General features: G+C 43.6%; 1 protein-coding gene across 7 annotated transcripts in view; it reads right to left on the reverse strand.

The window, feature by feature from the left end:
• RAPGEF1 (Rap guanine nucleotide exchange factor 1) overlaps nucleotides 1–18,145 on the reverse strand; it is an 84,148-nt gene that overhangs the window by 31,694 nt on the left and 34,309 nt on the right. For all 7 annotated transcript variants that reach the window (XR_015278112.1, XM_086857854.1, XM_086857853.1 and 4 more), the window contains exons 3-9: nucleotides 16,311–16,489; nucleotides 13,481–13,637; nucleotides 9,102–9,190; nucleotides 8,566–8,718; nucleotides 7,064–7,187; nucleotides 5,597–5,780; nucleotides 4,517–5,032 (exon numbers count right to left, since the gene is read on the reverse strand). Coding sequence is in view for 6 of the 7 variants with exons in the window: in XM_086857854.1 (XP_086713980.1) it covers nucleotides 4,517–5,032; nucleotides 5,597–5,780; nucleotides 7,064–7,187; nucleotides 8,566–8,718; nucleotides 9,102–9,190; nucleotides 13,481–13,637; nucleotides 16,311–16,489 (1,402 nt within the window). In the remaining variant the exon portion in view is untranslated. The remainder of the gene's footprint in view (nucleotides 1–4,516; nucleotides 5,033–5,596; nucleotides 5,781–7,063; nucleotides 7,188–8,565; nucleotides 8,719–9,101; nucleotides 9,191–13,480; nucleotides 13,638–16,310; nucleotides 16,490–18,145) is intronic.

An 18,145-nucleotide genomic window follows, 5' to 3' on the forward strand; every position in this document is an offset into this window, starting at 1 on the left:
ATGTCCTGGAAATACTGTCTTATATGGAATCATGGTGAAGGTGTAGGAAACAGAAAATTACTAAAATAGTCTTTTCAAATATCAGTGATTCATCTGGCTAAGGTGCTCCTGTGCCCTGGAAAATGCCCTGGTACCATACAACAACTTCAGGGGACAAGATCTAAAGAAGGCTTTTGAAAGATATTTCTCTAGCAGCAAAACTGAACTAAGAATTAGGAGTCCTTGCAGAAGTGTAGAGGACAAGAGCTTGAGGGAAAGACCACATTTTGAGAGCTCATCAACTGAGCAGGACAAAAGCCAAGAAGGCAGGCCTGGCAGTGCAATTCTGCATTATGCTGGCATAATGCAGTAGACATTGCAGAATCCAGATCAACCTTTCATGTTGAGTCACCTACAAAAGCAGTGCTCCACTGAACACCCAGATCTGCAGACACCGCTGGGGATTGATAGCTGTGAGCTCCTGGCACAGCACCAAACACTGGAATGACACCACAACTCAGAAGTGTTGGTGGAAAGGGCATCACATTAGACACTTGTGTAAAATTAAATCACTGTAACTCAGGCCAGTGAGCCTGAATGCTGTCGGAAGCCTTAACTCAATCTGCAAGGGAATAATGAAGAGCTCTTTTATCTCAGCTCTTTATGGGGCTAATGCATCCCATCCTCATGGCAGCTCCCCTGCCTGGCTTGTTACAATTAGTCCTGGGCAGGTGAGCATGTCTCTGCCTCTCCTTTGTCATCTTTGTTTCTAGGCAAAGTGTAAAACAGTCGGGATGGTGAAATACAAACCTGGCGCTGCAGAGCACATATCAAAATAGGCATCATTAAAATCCTGCCAATCTAGAGCAGGAGAGTAAGAGAGTAAGAGACCAGGAGTGCTCCTATGACCCCTGTTTGCAAAGGGGCTTCTCTGCCCCTCTCCACTGTGGTTTTAAACAAGGCAGAAATTGAATAGCAGATGGGAAATTACATCAGCAGCTCAGTCTGCACGCCCTGCAGCAACTGCAGAGGGAGGGATGGGGGCTGCAACTCCCCAGTGAGCAGCTGGGGTGGAGTGACAGTCTCAAAGCAGCCCCCCGGGAGAGAAGGGAGGTGTGAGAGAGAAACCTCTCCCACCACATGCCCAGTTTATGTCAGTTCTTAACCCAGACAGAAAATATGTCAAATTTAAAAAACCATGAAATCTCAAACTAAGGCTAGGAACACCTTCCAGGCAATCTGCTTGCAGTGCCTTGGCTGTCATTTCTGAGGGAGCTAAAGCTGCTCAGGGATTTCCAGCACACACCAGTTCTGCCCATATGGTAAAAGTCACAGGTACTTCTCGCCCAGGAGCCAGCTCTCCTGGAAGCAATGTGCAGCTGCTGGAGAGGACCAGTGGTTGTTGGAGTCTAAAGGGGTTATTAGGAGATGATCAGCACCCTAAGGCACACCTGCAATAAGATGAAGCACACCAGCATCCCCCCAAAGGGCTCAGTGACAGCCCAGCCTGACCCTGGTGCTGCTGGCAGTTGGGCCCTGCACAGGCACAACAGATTTGTGTGTGTGGGCAAGAGCCAAAATAATGGACATTCTTAAGCTATACCACACAGAACTCACTGGAGAAGTCAAGGTCAGTGAGCCAGTCATTGCTGTCACCTCTGGGAGGAGGGCTGCTCCTCACAGAGCTCGAATTATCTGCTGGCCAAGCCTAGCCTGCCCTCAGCGTGGCTCCTGCAGTTAAATACCAGCTGCTCACTGGGCACCAGGCTGTGTTTTGTTCCCACTGACAGGGAGGGAAACATGAATAAGTGCCTCACCAGTAGGTTCCAAGCTGTTTGGGGAAAGGATCTTGTTATTTGTGACTCTGAGCTCTTAATGGCAGAAGCTGTTCCGTGTCTGTGTCTTGTTCAGCGGGAGCACAATGCTGGTGCTCAAGCAGAAGTCTGGAGTAATTTCCCCTTAGCACAGTAACTTGTGCTCTTACAGCAGAGTAAAATAACCATAACTCATGCCAGACTAAAAGCCCTATCACTCCTCTGTTTAAATTATACAGAAGTCAACTCTTGGAGGTCCCTCTGAGCACAGCTCACAGCAATACACAAGGTTAACTCAAGCAGATCTTCTGTATATTACCAATAAAAAGACCAACAGTGTCTCTGCTGCAACACTTAACTAACTGCCAGCTACTCAAAAGATGACCCACAACAAAGGCACTACAACCAAGTCCCATCTGTGTGAGCTCTGGATCTTTTTAACAAATCCATGCATCTCCTCCAGATCCCAGGAGCTTGTTGAAGTTGTGGAAGCAGCCCTGTGTGATTACACAAGAATATTGACATGCATTAGCCTCTGGGCAAAAAATATCCTGGGTGTCACCACAGAGCCTAAGTAATGTTTGATTGGCCTTTTAAATGCTGAAAATAAAAGTAAAATTAGCAACCACAAATCTGTGGAGTAAAAACAATCTAAAACAAGTTCTCAGTGTCACATGAATGCAATTAAAAAATTTGCAGTGGTCAAGTATCAGCTCCAGGACTACCAAAAAGTTTTGCAGCAAGGATGCTTTATCAAATCATCAGAGTGGACAATGTATTAGGTAACAGCTCCTACCTCTCCTAACAATGCACTCTGATCAATACTCCCAAAATTTCTGATAGTGCCAGATTACAATTAACTCTAATCCAACATCAAAGAAAATTCACACAAGGCCTTGGTACTGAGGTTAAAGTTGTGCTCAGGTGATAATGTTGATTGCTTTTAAACTTGTTTTCAAGTAATTCTTTGGCAACTTGTGTGATACTAGAAAACAACATGGGGCTTAAAGACACAAGCAAACAGCTCAGATCTCTCTTTCAAATGTCAAATTGCCTCTACCCCAAGATTCACCCAGGAATCTCCCCTCCACTGAAGCTGCCTATGTGCACAGAGGTGCATTTCCCTACATCCATCCCAGCATGAGGTGTAACAGCCATCCCTCATTAGTAACAGCAGATCCACAGGGTCTGATCCTGCAGAAATGTGCTCTGTATCACAGCCCCTGGCAGCTCATATGCAGGTGAGGATTTTGAACAGCACAAGCTGTAACAACCACCTTTGGCTGTGCCCCTTGACTTCCTTTCTGTTGTCCACAAATAACCATCTCAGCCTCTTTTTTAGCTGAATTTAGTGTCTTTAACTGCTTGATAACCAAAGAGGAACAAAAGATATTTCCTGCATATGAAGACACTTGGATTGACCTTCATCAGGTGGGTTGAGCCTTGTGCTCTGAGTAAAATCCCTAAGGGCTACTCATGTGAACTGGTCACTTAGGGATAATGGAAATGCTTTTAGATAAGGCATATTTTTAAAGAAGTGACTGACAGAGTGCACTACATAGGAACGGAAAGAATACACCCTGACACTACACACCCTTCTTACTCCCACTTTATCCATAGAACTGCAGCATCTTAGACTGGTTTGGGTTGGAAGGGACATTAAAGAATCCAGTTTCAACTCCCCTGCCATGGATAGGGACACCTTCCACTAGGCCAGGTTGCTCAGAGTTCCATCCAGCCTGCCCTGGAACATCTCCAGGGACAGGGAGTCCACAACCTCTCTGGCAAAAATTATTCTCAGTGAGAAGTCTGTAAAGTGCAGAAAGGAGCCAGAAGGCCAACTCAGCACTTTGAAATCAGTTCCTCTCTTGGGCTGCCAGCCATGCAGTGTAATGCTCTTCCATCTTGCATACATTACCTCCTCATGCAACACACAGCTGCAAAGCCAGCCAGTGACCAGCAATCCAGTATCTGTGGATAGTCCACAGCTCTCCCTGGCAGGGCACTGTGGCTCCCTGTTTGGCAAAAGGTTTCACATTTTTCAGCCACGAACATTAAGGAAATCAGAGGAAGGTTGTGAGCTTGAGATGTGGTCAGCCCTGGTGTGCCAGGGGACAGGAGCCTTTGCTTTTAGAGGCTGCTTATTTTAATGATGTGGGAAATTCTCAGGCATCCAAAGGAAATGAGATCCTCTAGCAAAACAGCAGTACTGGACTCCAGTTAATAGTGCTGTCTTGCACAGCTATGTGGGTGACTGTGCTCCTATTGCCAAGTAACCGCTCTGGCAAGGCTGGGTTTTGGACACAAAAGCAGTCCTTTCTCTGAGCTCTTGGAGGGGACCCAACTGTTCTCTGCAGTGGGAAAACAGAATTGGGGAAGGGGGGAAGAAATGGACTTAAAAAGGGAGAATAAACCAGAAAGATCTGCAAGGCAGAGTGCCTCAAAGAGTCACATTCAGGTAAACAGAGAAGTAACATGGTCTCCCTACAATAATGAAGATGCTGTGTGACTCCAAATCCTGTGGGCCTGGATTGATCTTGGCCCCAGGAATCACTCCCTGTCCACCACAGCACTGACATTTCCCCTCCATGTCTCTGATATTGACTGACTGCTTTTGAAACTCAGACTCAAACAAGAGCATTACCATGATCACCACTATTTAGTGATGATCAGAAGCACAACTGCAAGGTAAAAGTAAAACATGAACACAGGAATTTGCTTACTGTGTTTGTTTTTCTTCTCTGGCAGAGGTGGCGGCTTTTCTGGGTCACTGTTCAAATCTGGAGCAACAAAATCAGCAATGAATTCCACTGGTGCTGAAGAGTTTCCCTGCTGGAAAGGCAGAACAGCAGCAAAGGGCGTGAAGGGCATTGACGGGACAACCACAGCATTCTGCAGGTCATCCTCGGAGATGTTGTCGTACTGGGAAGGGTGCCTCTCGTAGGACACCCTGCAGCCAGAGTTATCCAAAGTCTGTGAGGCTGCACTCCTCCTCTTCTTCTCTGGTAGAGCTGGGGGAGTCTCTGTTGGCTGTGCTGCTCCTGAGAGGCTGCAGAATTCTGGTGGAGGAGAGCTGCCCTGCGGGAGCTGGAAAGTGTGTCCGTGGAAAGGGGAGCCAGACTCACCCAAGGACTCTGGCAATGGGCTGAGGACACCTGGCCCCTGCTGAGGTATCTGATCAGCGTTGGAGAGGTCCTGCTGCAGGAATTCATAGTCTGGATCATAGTGATCTGATTGATCTGGGTAAACAGAAGACGACCTATTAGTTTCTGTCTTTTATTGTCTAGCCCTTCTCAGTTCTGTCCCTCACATTCTATCAGTTAATTAATCAGCTCATTTTAATCAGAGTGGAACTTCCTTGCAGCTGGGACCATCTTTTTTACACCTTCTGTAACACCCAGACTTCTTTTTTGTAAAGAAATTAATTCTTCACACTAGCAAACAAGTAACAAAAATTCAATAGGTAGATGACTGCAGGCATAATTTGTGTCACATTTATATTTTTATTTTCTTTCCTCACATGTAGAAACAACACTGCTTTGGTCTACCAGGATAGTCATTTCTGCAGACAGGGCTGAAATGAAGAAAACATTCCACCTGAGTGCTGAACTGAGTTTGAGAACATCACCTACAGCAAGGGAAACACATTCCCCTGAGCTTTTTCCTCTGTGACAGAACAGCTCTGCACTGAACCGCCTGCAGCCACTCCCAGACAGCAGCTGCAAGTGCAGTGCATTTACTACATCAGCTCCTACACCTCAGCTCCCAAATGAGAAGGACAGGGTCCCAGCAGCCCCTCTTACCCAGGGTTTCACAGCTTGTGTTGCGGGAGCACTGCCCGCTGTCGCGGTCCAGAGATGAGAGCTGCTCGTCGGACTTGCTCAGTTTGCCGATGCTGCTGCATGGAGAGAGGCGAGGAGACTCCCCCCCATAGGAGTGGCTTCCACCTGACAACCTCCTCTGAGCATAGCAGTCAACATCAAAATCCTTCAAGACAAATAAAAAGTCAAAAAAGAATCAAATCACCATCACTCTTGGCAGCTCGCTAGTGAGGAAGATGCAGCTCAAGGAGCAAAGACCTCAAGGGAGGGGAGAGGATAAGTGCTGCTGGCCCTCTCTGAACTCATGGAGAACACAGAAACCCTCTGAACTGGTAAAGAGCCCATGCCAGGGAGCTCTATGTGTTCTTGACCTCGAGCAGGAGTTGCTGTGGCCACACTGGACTTTACAGATGCTGAGAAGATGACCAAGCTCTTCACAGCTACGTGTGTCTGATGACTGCTTGTCACAACACTGAGACAACGGAATGACACTGCAAGATTTCCATGACATACCTGGGGCTTTAGCAAATACTTGGTTACCTCAGGTGCATGCAAAAAAAAATTAACTACAGAGAGATACAACTTTCTGTGCCTATGGCTATGGTCCCACTTCAGGAATTACCTCAAGCTTATTAACCTGTGAGTGAACTCCTCTGCTATTCTCACTCTGTCAGAACAACCTCAGTGTGACTGTAGTGTGGCCACAGCTTTATCTGAGTCAGCCAAATGACTGTAGAGGCTTCCTAAGTCAGAGCTGAGGCCTTGGGGACGAGGACAAGATTTAATTTTTGTGCAATTTCATATGATTCAGGTCCTCACTGCTGAGCTAGTAAGTTCCTGAATGGGTAAAGCAAACCTAGCCATTTACAACCTCAGAAATCTCAGACAAGCACAAGAAATGGAATGTGATGAACTCATACAACTTTCCCATTTTTCTAACAGAAAATGTACAAATTTCCCCAAAGCACCAGCAGCAGTCAGAGCAGTAGCTCAAACTACTGCTTGAGTTAAAAGATGTTTTAAATTGTATCTGGATGAAGACAGACTTCTGATCTCACTCAGCCACATGCTCCCCTGGCCTGTGAATAAACCCTGATGAGATCTCAGGGAGCTCAGCCAGCTGCTGTCCCCTAATCTATTGGACATGGCAACACTCAGGCACTGCCATCCTCACACTCTGCTACCCCTCAGGGCAACAAAGTTTGTAGCAAGTTGTTAATTAAACACAACAACACTGAAAAAAAAATATATATAAAAAGTTAAGCTGTTCACATTATTTATGGCAATGCTGTTCCTGCCAGTGCCACTCCCACTGCAGGCTGCCTTGTGCTGGTCTGTTCAGGATGAGCAGGGACATGCAGGGATCTGTGTGGCTGCAGGTCACAGCATCTCCCTGAGCTTTTCCTCCAGCTCACAGCACGTTTCTCTTGGCTTTCACAAAGACATTACCTGTCTGTTGATCCCAACAGGCAAACTGGACCCACTGGTAGCTCGGCTCATGGGGGCCACAACAGCCACTCTGGTTGGGGAGGGTGCTGACTGACGTTTTTTAGGGGGCAGTGCTGGTGGAGGGCTGCAAGACACAACAGGAATTGATGCTTCCATCACTCTTCCAGAAAAAATATTTTCTGAGGCTTCACAAAGTTGTTTTCCAGAAAGCTTTTGTCAGCCAGGAGCTATTCAGCAAAATGTATCCACTAAAAATACCGATTTCAGAATACTCTCACAGGTAAGGTCCTGTTGAATGATTTGTTTTTCAAAGTTGGTATTTCCCAAACAAAAACAAATGCTGTTCTAAAAAGTATTTTTAATGGAGCTAATTAGCATGGTAGTTATTTCTTAATAAAAGCAGTGAAAATCCAAATTAAATGTTTTGGTTGACCCAAATATTGCTTCCATTCACAGATGTCCCTCCTCCTCAAACCTGCCAGGTCTGAAAAACGCTCAAAGTTTCACAAATTCACAGGACAGGAAAATTCTCTTTTTTGGCCTTTCCTTTCTTGGTGAACTTTGGGGAACAAAAGGGTCAGAGCTGTTCTCACCACATGCACTGTGAGGCCCCCCCCCAGTATTTTGGCATAAATCTCTGTCAGACCCACACATTTGCAGTAACTTGTGAGAGTTTAACCTTTTGACTTATAGTTTTTCCTAATAATGACACATAATTCTGGTAGTCATCAAGCCTGAGAAGTCCCCAAGAGCACGCAGTCTGTTCTTGGAACATACCAGGAAATTTTTATATAATCTTTGAGAATTCATAAAATACACAGAAACATGATTCTTTTTGTCAGCCACAGCCCTTGATGCTGCGTTTTCAAATTAACACAACACGTATTTTTCACACCAGCCATTAGCACCAGTACTAGAGAAGGAAAAACAAAACACATGCACAAAAAACTTGCAAATTGGGGGTTTTCTCTTCTTTCTCAAAATAGCACACAGAAACTTTCATGTGGTTACTCGTAGAACAGGGTAAGAACAACCAAGCACAAGGTTTTTTTCCCACACTCATGGCTTTCACTCTTAAGCTGTTAGGCAAAGCTGAACAAACTGCCTGTGTAGGACAGATTGGCAACTGCCCCCCGAGGTTAAAAGAACATTTCCCACTGGATACAGAGACCCAAGACACTTGTACAGTGTGGAATTCACATAGTTTTACATATTTTTATGTTTTTGTATTTCATTACAGATTTATGTGATGCCTCTCATGTGTGGATGTCAGGGCATGGCACTATCCTCACATAAAAAGTAGGAAAGGAAAAGACAAAAAAAATAATAGGAGAGACAGAACACAAAGCAGTGTCCAGGAGCAGGGAAGAATTACTCTGGAGGGCTGGAAATTCAAAAGTAACACCAACTCTTCTGTCTGGTGCACATTTTGCAATGTTGTTTAAAAACCAGGCTGGTAAAAGGCACTGGTGTTCTTCAGTCAGCTGACTGGTCAGCATTACCTGTTCTCTGCCACACGAATGCTGGGCAGAGGGGGTTTAGGAGGTGCAACTTCTTCATCCATGGAGTCAGTCAGCAGCTCGTTGGATTGAGTCAAATTAGTTGTTTTGTTGAGAATCTCCATTTCTCGGTCGGTAAGGGGAAGTTCTGATGGGCTGCAACATGCAAAACACAGATTGTAGATCGTAAACCACAGCTGGAACGTAGCCCTGACAGATTCAAACCTATTTTAAATCATGTGCTCTCAGACAGACACCTAGAGCAGAAGGCAGAATTTGCATCTGCAGGTGGAATTCCATGTATATGCAGAGCTCAGTGTGCATGTGACACAAAGGGATGTTGCACTGCCAGATTTTGGTGTCTTTCCTATCATAGCATATTCTTTCTTCAGTGATCCTACTGAAATGGATGGGGGACCACATGAAGAACACTACATCACCCTCTGTGAAGAACAGCTGAATGATTTAACTCAACTGTCAGCAGTCAGAAATTATCCCTTATATATCAGTCCTGCCCACAGAAGAAATCAGTGACCCACCTGTCAGATTTACATGCTGGTAAACTGGGTTTAACTGGGCTTGTGGGAGAGGGATGCTCCTGCTTTTCAATCGTGAGTCTGACCAGCTCCTGATGGATGGAGAGAAGAAAAAGAGAATAATCACAATTTGCTGAATGCTGCACTTAAACATCCCAGAACACAAAGGGATGCTACAGCAGTAAAGTCTTGGTTATGGTTTAATGATGGTATGGATACAGAGAGAGCTGAGCTAGGTTTAAGTCTGGTACAGAGCCACACAAATGATGCAGAACAGCTACTAAGGAGCAGCCTGCACCCAGAGGAAGTTCTGGCAGTATTTGAGTGAAGTTCATTACCCCTGACTGTTTGGTGATTCTGCACAAAACCCACATGTGTGTCTTTTTGCTGTGCTTTCTCTTTATCTCACAAATGTGTTCCAGTCCACACAAAACCCTAGATAAATGGCAAATTTGCTTTACACACAGAGATGTAAGTACAAAACAGTCTTACCCAGTGGAATACTTCATCTAGCCAGAAACAACATTAAATAATTGCTTTGTATTTTTTATATTTTATAAATAAGAATTTATTTGTTCCAAAAAGCAAGTTTTCTGTAAAATGCCCAACCAAAAATTAAACAGTAAACATCTTTGTTAAAAGGCCTGCTTCCCCTGAAGCCACCTTTTAACACATTAGCAATAGGAGACTTAATCATTCAAGGAGCTACTGTGGTGTATCTGTTATAGGCAGATAAGGCTCTGGATAAAGAGATAAGGGCATGATAATCCTGAACTCTAAGCCTGCCAGCAGTCAAAGCAACAATCATTCACGCCAGAAAGATGGAGAGAACATTTTATGGATGTCTGAGGCTGACAAATAGATCTCCTCCTCACAGATACAACAAACACATGCCCCTCTTACAGGCAGGCTGGAAAACTGGCAGTGCTTCCTGTCACTGTTGGCTTCCTAGCATATTACACAAAGGAAACTATAAAGGATCAATTTTAATTTAATTTTTTTTTAAAGTAGCCTGAAGTACAGTGTCATCATTCCAGTATAATCCTTGTGTCCTTGTCTGTGAAGCTTGGAAACAACTGGCATTGTTCTCTCAGTGCTGTAGCTGCAACTGGAATGTCACTGCCATCATCCCTCTGAGGAAGGAAAATACTCCAGTTCTGGTAGTTTTACATAAGGTTCTACTGCAAGCTGAAATTCCATGGGGTAACACACACACAATGAGAGGAATAAGCAGCAAACACCATCCAAGTGTCCACCAGAGCTGACTTTGGTCTCTGTACTCTACTCACACTCCTGGTGTGAGCTGGTGCTCCAACAGAATGTACACTGTGTTATCCAAAACCAGGACAAACTCAGCTTTCCTGGAACATCCCACACAGAGGGAAAGAAGAGGGAGCACAAACAGATGTCCACGGGGACTAAAACTGTGAAGATGTCCCTGCTGGGACAGAGAGCCCTGGTGAGGAACAGTGTGTTCTGAGGAATGACCTGATGAGTAACATCACTTGACTCTTTTGGCATCAGGGGGCTGAGTGATGACACAATGGATTGCCACCTTTCTGTCCTCTGGACAAAATCCCACTGCTGAAAAGGTTTTTGGACACCCTCATGCACTTTAACAGACTCAGGGTTAGACCCTGTGGGCCAGGGAGGACTGCAAGGGAGCACAGAAAGGGAAATAAAGTATATGGACATTCAAACCAAAAGCCAAAATACTCCTTAAACATCTCCCTGAAAAGGCTATGGAAGGGAAAGTGTAAAGTCTCCTTTTCCTGACCTTTCTTCACCACCTTAAAGCAAAGCCAGGCCAACACTGCAGACTGTGGTGGAGGCTGTGCCACAGCAGCGCTGAGGAGCCCCAGATACTCAGGGCTGAAGTGCTCAGTTTTCCCCTTTTGCCAGTCATGATGGACACACAGTTGTCTACCACATGGGAATGTAGGTTAAAACAGGAGAAAACCAATCCAGTTTGGCTCAGAATTATTCAAACAATTGGGACTGGAGGGAAAAAACCTAAAGCACCTTCCAGCAGAGGTACCAAAGAAACGCATGATTGCAATTACCTGAGAGGATCGCTTTCCTTTCCAACTTTGACAAATATCACCAGACCCTGAATGTTCCTCCTCTCTGCTGTCCCAAAAAGGAGAACTAGCATTTGGAAATCAAGCCAAAATCTTTAGCATACACACAGAGGTAATCAGCACGCAACTGAGCCAGATGCACATTATGCTATTCCTTATCAGCAAGGAAAGAGATTCCTGCAGCAGTAATTAGAGGTAATTAAAGCCCCTCTACAAACTGTGCTACTTCAGCAAGCTGAAAATCCCACAATGAGATGGATTTTTGAGAAGTTATGTAATCAAACCAAGGATTTTTTTTCTCCTGCCTGGCAAAGCTCTAAAACCTGAGATCAAAATATCAAGTAACAGAGGTGAACAAGAGTCTCCTTTATGCTTAATTCTGAAAATAAAGAAGTAAGCACTGAAATACGGAAGCAGATCTTGTGTGATCTGCCAGAAAAACAAAATAGGCTCTGCTTCGGAGAGAAGTGTCCATCTTCTCAGTTCTGCAATGTGGCTTGGCCTTCCTAAAATAAACCTTGTTCCTTGCTGTGCAGGAGGTGAAAGCACACTGCTTCCAAATGCTGACCTCTTGATGGGCAAATACTCTCCCATCTCCCCAGACAGCCACACATCTGCTCTAAGGCTGACCAGACATGAGCCAGCTCCAACTGGAAGGCCAAAATAACTTTCAGTCTAAAAACAAAGCAGAGATTGGTACAGCCATGCTGCTGAGCAGGGCTCCACAGCTCAGACCCAGCACTGCATGGACATGCCCATGGTGCAGGACACAGCTCTGGCTGAAAGGCAACAGCTACCAAGGGCTGAAATATTGCTTGAAGTCACAGAACAAGGAATGTCCAAGTCTCCTGCAATGAGATCACACAACTCTGTTCCAGATCTGGGGATAACACATTTCTTCCTGGGATTGTGCAGATTCAGCCAGTGATAACTCACCATTTGGTAGGGAATTACAGATCAGATACCACAGCACAGATATTCACATCCTGAAAATTGCTGCTGAATTCCAGTGCTAACAGCAGCTGAGATTTTAGGCTAAACTCTTTTCCTCTTTCCTGCTGTGCAAATTTAAGACCAGCTTTATTTTTAAAATGTGTAGCTTAAAGTTAAAGAGCATATTGTGCAAAATAATCCTAGAAAATCCATCTTCTTTAGGTGATAGAAATGATTTGTTTAAAAGATATTTATTTAAAAGGCTCATAAAGTAGATAGTAGTATCTTAGTATCTGTATTTGAGTAACATTAAAGAGATATCCAAATGATGCAGACATCAAACCAAGAGGCCTGAAAATGAGACAGTCAAAGCTTGGGAGATCCACTTCATTTTTGCATTTGCCTCCATTTTAGAAAACTGAGAACAGTGAAAGATACTTGGTTCTGATACATAATTCCAGGTGAAACATCTGCTGCAGTTCTTAAAACTCTATCCAAACTTTTCCTTGTGTAGTTGATTTAAACATTCCTCTTTAGATTCAGCCCTGCTCTTAAAAGAGATTTAACTTCCTCTACAGTTTCCAAAATAAGGTTCCTAGGAGATATGACAGTCTGTCCACTGGTGCCCTGAGCCCAGGTCAACCAAACTTTCACCAGCAGTGCTAGGACAGGTTAGTGATCACCCCAGAGACAAGCCTGGGACACAGAAATAATGGGCACAAGAACCTTACCACAGGCAGAAGAAAAGCCAACAGCTTTTCCAGGGTGGAACAGGGAGGGAGTGCTACAAGCAGATCTGACAATGGATACAAAGGTTTCTGTTGAACATGTCCATTAGCAATGCAAAACTAATCTCCAGAAAACTGAGTTTAGCTCATCACCTGTTCCACACCCTAATCCAGCTGCTTAAAGTGGTGATGTATCACTGACAAATCCATTGAAATTTCTCTTAAAAGATGGAGTCTTTCATTCTCTGTGGGCATTGACAGGGAGCATTTTCATTTTATTTTGCTGAGACAGAAAATGTGCAAACCACGTCTTGTAATCTGCATGGGAGACTGGGAATGACTTGCTGAAAATTTAATACAATGCTGAATAAAGATCCATTGCTTCTTCCAATTCATCCAAATGCCAGGGTGAGCATGCCAGAAGTTCACATTCAGAGCCAAACTATGCTAGTCTTTAACCAGCACTCCAAGAAGGAACATTTAATTTATGGAACAGTTGATTTAAGGGGTAGTTTACTGAAGGCAGAAATAGGATCTTCATATTTTACCTGCACTCAAAAACACAGTTTACACAGATCTCTTCTAAAATACATTATTATATGTTCTTTATAATAAAATTTACAGCATTTGTCTCATGTACCTTGACTCCATCCAGAACAGCTTTTATGACATCCTTCACTGTTGTCACCATCTCCTTGTCCTCTGAATTCACCCCCTCCAGCATCACCTGATCAGACCAGCGGATGAGGTTGGCCAGGCTCTGGTACACTCGGCTGTAGCAGGATGAGATGGCAGAACTGCACAGCAGGACAGGGAGCAGTTGAGAAAAAAAGAACAAAAAGAAATTTTGGCGATATTATCAAATGTTAAAAGAGTGAGTTTCACACTGTGCATTTCACTGCTTTGCTCTCTGACACTCGGAATTTGTGTTGAGCAGGTGACAAAGTTCAGGCTTCTCCTCCAGTGCAGCTGCTCCCCTGTTCTCTAGCACCAAACTATGACAATTTGAAGGTACAAACCACCAACAGCTCATTCCCAGATATCAGAAGGAATTATCTGAGATGCAGGTTAACACAGCAATGCTAAAAATAACATTATTTACATCTTAATTTACAGCTCCTTCCTATGCCTTAACTTTAAAGATAAGTATTTAAGCTCTACAATTAAGTTATGTTATTTCAGTATTATCCTTCTTCCTTATTAGCTCTCCCCAAACCACCTTGGATCACTGAGAGCTGACTCTACTCATTCCTTTACAAATCACTGCCTCACTGTTTACAATGCCTGAAAACATGTAATTAAAATTACTTCTTTAGAGAAACTGAACTGAATGAATTTCAGGTTTGAAAGAGGAAGGGTGTTGCTTTGTTTTGTTTTTAATGAGAAACAGAATTGAAGCTATTGTTCTGAAGGGAAGAAAAAAAAAAAGAGTTTTGGAAGGATGACAACTTTAAATAAAAGTTAACTGTAACAACAGTGCTCCCAGGCATTTTCCTGGCCATTCTGAAAACACTGACTTCATTACTAAACAAGGTGTGTTAACAGTACTGCTGATGGCAACGCTTCAGCAACTCTTTGTCACGTTAAATCAATTTCAAACTGCATCAAAACCATAAACAGATAAGAGAAGGTGTAATCTTGCAATCATTACTGATACAAGTTGTTCCAAATCTTCCCATTTCTCTCTGGTATCCATTTTACATTGGCTTAACTCCAGTAACTTCATTATCTGTGAGAAAAGAATCAAGCCCAGGAGCTCCAATGAGTTTATTTAGGTGAATGAGGTTTGCAGGACTGGGGAAAGAACTACTGTCAAGTTACAACCAGAGGATACAAACAAGGGCAAGGACTAGATTGTTTGGTTGTTGTTTGGGTTGGTTTTTTCTTTTTAAGGTTTGCTGCTTGCCATTTGTTCTCATATCAAATGAAATTAGCTTGATAGGAGATATTTCCTAAACAGGGCCCTCCCCCATCTCTTTCTAAGGCTTTGATTTCATTGCCATTAATCTTCAGTCTGCTTCCTTCTAAGAAGGCAGTAATTGAAAGCCCATTTTGTACAAGATTTAATTACTTTTTTCCTTGATGCAAATGCTTCCCCTAAAGTAAAAAGAACTCCAACAATAATTGTAGGGCTTTCTTTGTCACTGACACAAGTCTTGATCACTTTTCTTGCCATCAGAATCACCCCTTTGTGTCCTGCACAGGTAGGGAGAGAAGAACGTGGCTTTTTGATAAAGCCACATCCCCTTTTGGGATTTTTGGGAGGCTAAGTGAGGCAGGGCATGGACATGGGATTTGTGCTTTAATGCACTCTGTTTCCAGAGAGACTTATCACTGTGTAGAGGACATTCCCACTTTAACAGATTTGCTCACTATGGTTCAACAGATCCAACCTCAACTGGATCTTACCTGTCCCAGCCACAGGTGTGATACTCACCCATTTCCTCCTTCCTTTTGCCAGAAGCAGCCCTGGCCTCAGCACTGGGGCCAAACACAACTGAGCATCTCTGTTTGCAAAGTATTTGGCACCACAGTGCTACTTCAACTACATGATAAACCTTCCCTGTGCCAACACTAAAATAAGCCTCTTGGAAGGAAAAAATTTGGAGATATTTAATGGGAAAACAAATAGGAACAGCACAAAAACTGGCAGGATTTCAGGAACCAAACATCTGCATTTTTCTGCTTAGTTCTGTGCTTTTCTCTATGTTAACTTTGCTCTTTCAGTGTTGTTCAACTATGTTTGTTTGTTTTCTGTAAATCAATTGCTCCAGCATCCATGGGATGAACACCAACAATATCTCTATGGCTTGGCAACACCACAAATTCCTATAATCCATGCTGAGCTTGGCTTTGGCAAATTTCTACTTCTTTCCTGGCTTCAAACCCACTGCCTAACCGGTAAAAACATAATACACATAATCTGTTAAAACATAAAACAATAATCTGTTGAGTGCAGCAGGAATGAACTTGGACTGGTTAATCTGCTGAAGTACATCTATTTACTTCTGTATCTGATCCAGTAAAATCCAAAAAAGCAGTTAAGAGTGCAGGCTCAGACTTCTATAATATCAGGGTGGATAAATTAAGCACAAAAAAGGATTACTCAGAAGATAAACTCCTTTTTCAGGTGAACTTATTGGATTTGTTAGCTTTTAGGATACCACCACGGACTGCAGAAACAGGAATACCATCTGAAGAGAATCTCCCTCTAGAAAATGATGAATTTCCAAGTTTATGCTAAGAACCGTCCCTTCCTCCACTCTGAAAGCTGCCTGATTTGCTTTATCTTTCCACGACATGTGCTTCTTCACAGCAGGGAATCTGCTTTTAAATGGTGTCTGAAAATCACCACAAAATTAATAAAAACAGCAGTCACTTCATCAGCATCTTCTGCACGAGGCGGTTCTTCAGATAAAGAAGGAGCCTGTTGATCTGCCATGATCCCAAAATGCAAGAAGGAAACTCACCTTTGCTGGATGCGTGGGTCAGTTTGCACCAAGGGCAGGATGGCTTCCAGCACTTTACTTGCTGATCCTGGCAGCATCTCTAATACTTTGTTATCAATTGCCATTTTGTCCACAATAGTCTTAAAGTAGCGCAATGCACTAACAACCTCCTTCTCCTTTTCCTCTAGCCATGATACATTCTAAAGAGGAGGGAAGAAAAGGAGAGATAAGTTAAAACTTGAGTATTTTTAAGGGCAGGATTTCTTTAAACAACCCAAAATAGGTGACACTGAGGTGTATTCCAGGAGGACTGGAAAAAACCTCTTCTACCACAAACACTTTTAAATTGAATTACTGCTCTTTCAAAGGAAAAGTCAGTGCAAGGTTACACCCACACTTTAACCTTCAGAATTACCTGCATTCCAAACTGAAGGCTGATCTTGATCAGTTTTAGGCTAAGATTAGCACCACTGGTGACATCAAGAACACTGCTTTGAAACCCACACCTTAAACTGGGACAGTGAAAGAAAAAACATTTCATGGAAAGGTTTGGGTTGGAAGGGACCTAAAGCCCATCTCCACCCCCTGCCATGGCAGGAACACCTTCCACTATATCCCAGGTTGCCCAAGCCCCATCCAACCTGGCCTTGGACACTTCCAGGGATGGGGCAGCCAAAGTTGCTCTGGGCAAGCTGTGCCAAGGCCTTACCACCCTTATCGGGAAGAATTTCTTCCTAATATCTAACCTAAACCTGCCCTCTGTCAATTTAAAGGCAATACCCCTTGTCCAATTGCTATATAAATACATGAAAACATCCAAATAAACTCTACTCTGATGAGCCTCCAGCCTAAATCATTTTGTGATGCTGCTGGAACAAGAGAACTCCCACAATTTCCATGAGGCCCAACTGTAAAAGCGAAGTTTTGGCACTGGTGAATGAATGTTGCAGAAGGGAACAATTCATTGGAATAAAGCTGAGTTGTGGTCACCAATTTTTGTGCCACCACTAACACCAGAGGAGGAAATTCAGAAGTGATACATGATACCTCAGGGCATTCTGGACAGGGATATTTTTTAAAAGTTTACAACAATATGCCTGGTGGACTTTTAATGCCACAAGTAGTTCCTAAGGGAGATTTAAATTAACTACTGAACACTGCTAGAAAAGGAGCAGAGAGCTTAGCAGAGTCTGATTTCATCCATTATCTCCTCAGTAAATTCAGCTTCAAGCATTAATGACCTATGGGTATTGTGTGCTCCCCATATTCTTGTCAGCTGTTAAACTGCTTGCTTTTCTGCAAAATCAGGCCAGCAGCACAAAGGTTTTAGGAAGAACAATTTACAGACAACACTGGTTAGTAATTTGGGGCCAGTTGCATAAAAGGATTAGAATCCCAAGTTCCATCTATCTCCAACTTCAGAAGTCTAAGTCCCAATCCAAGAACTGCAAACCACCCTGTCATTTCCTGTCTCATCTGGGCAGTGCCCAAAATCTGCTGATGGTTGCCCTCTGGGCAACATTCTTGCCAGGAACCTCAAGTTATGATCTACAACCCCACAGTGCCCTGAACTCCCTTGCTGAAGAGCATCCTGGCAACTCACTGGGATAAAAAATGACATTTCCCATTCTGCAGGGATGCAGCCCTCACCACTGCAGTTTATTCCAGGATATAAAAACATTAAAACATTTAGGCTGGAAACAACCTCTAGGATCACCAAGTCCACCCATTAACCTATGGAGAGCCTTGGCCTCTCCCAAGAAGATTTTGCACTTCATATGAAATGATCACACATTTTAGGGATCAGAGAGTCTGTAAATTCCCTGGGTGAGTACAACCATGGCCCAGCAAAGCTC

The sequence above is a fragment of the Cyanistes caeruleus genome, chromosome 20 (genome assembly GCF_971803275.1).
Source record: "Cyanistes caeruleus chromosome 20, bCyaCae1.hap1.1, whole genome shotgun sequence".
Lineage (NCBI taxonomy): Eukaryota > Metazoa > Chordata > Aves > Passeriformes > Paridae > Cyanistes > Cyanistes caeruleus.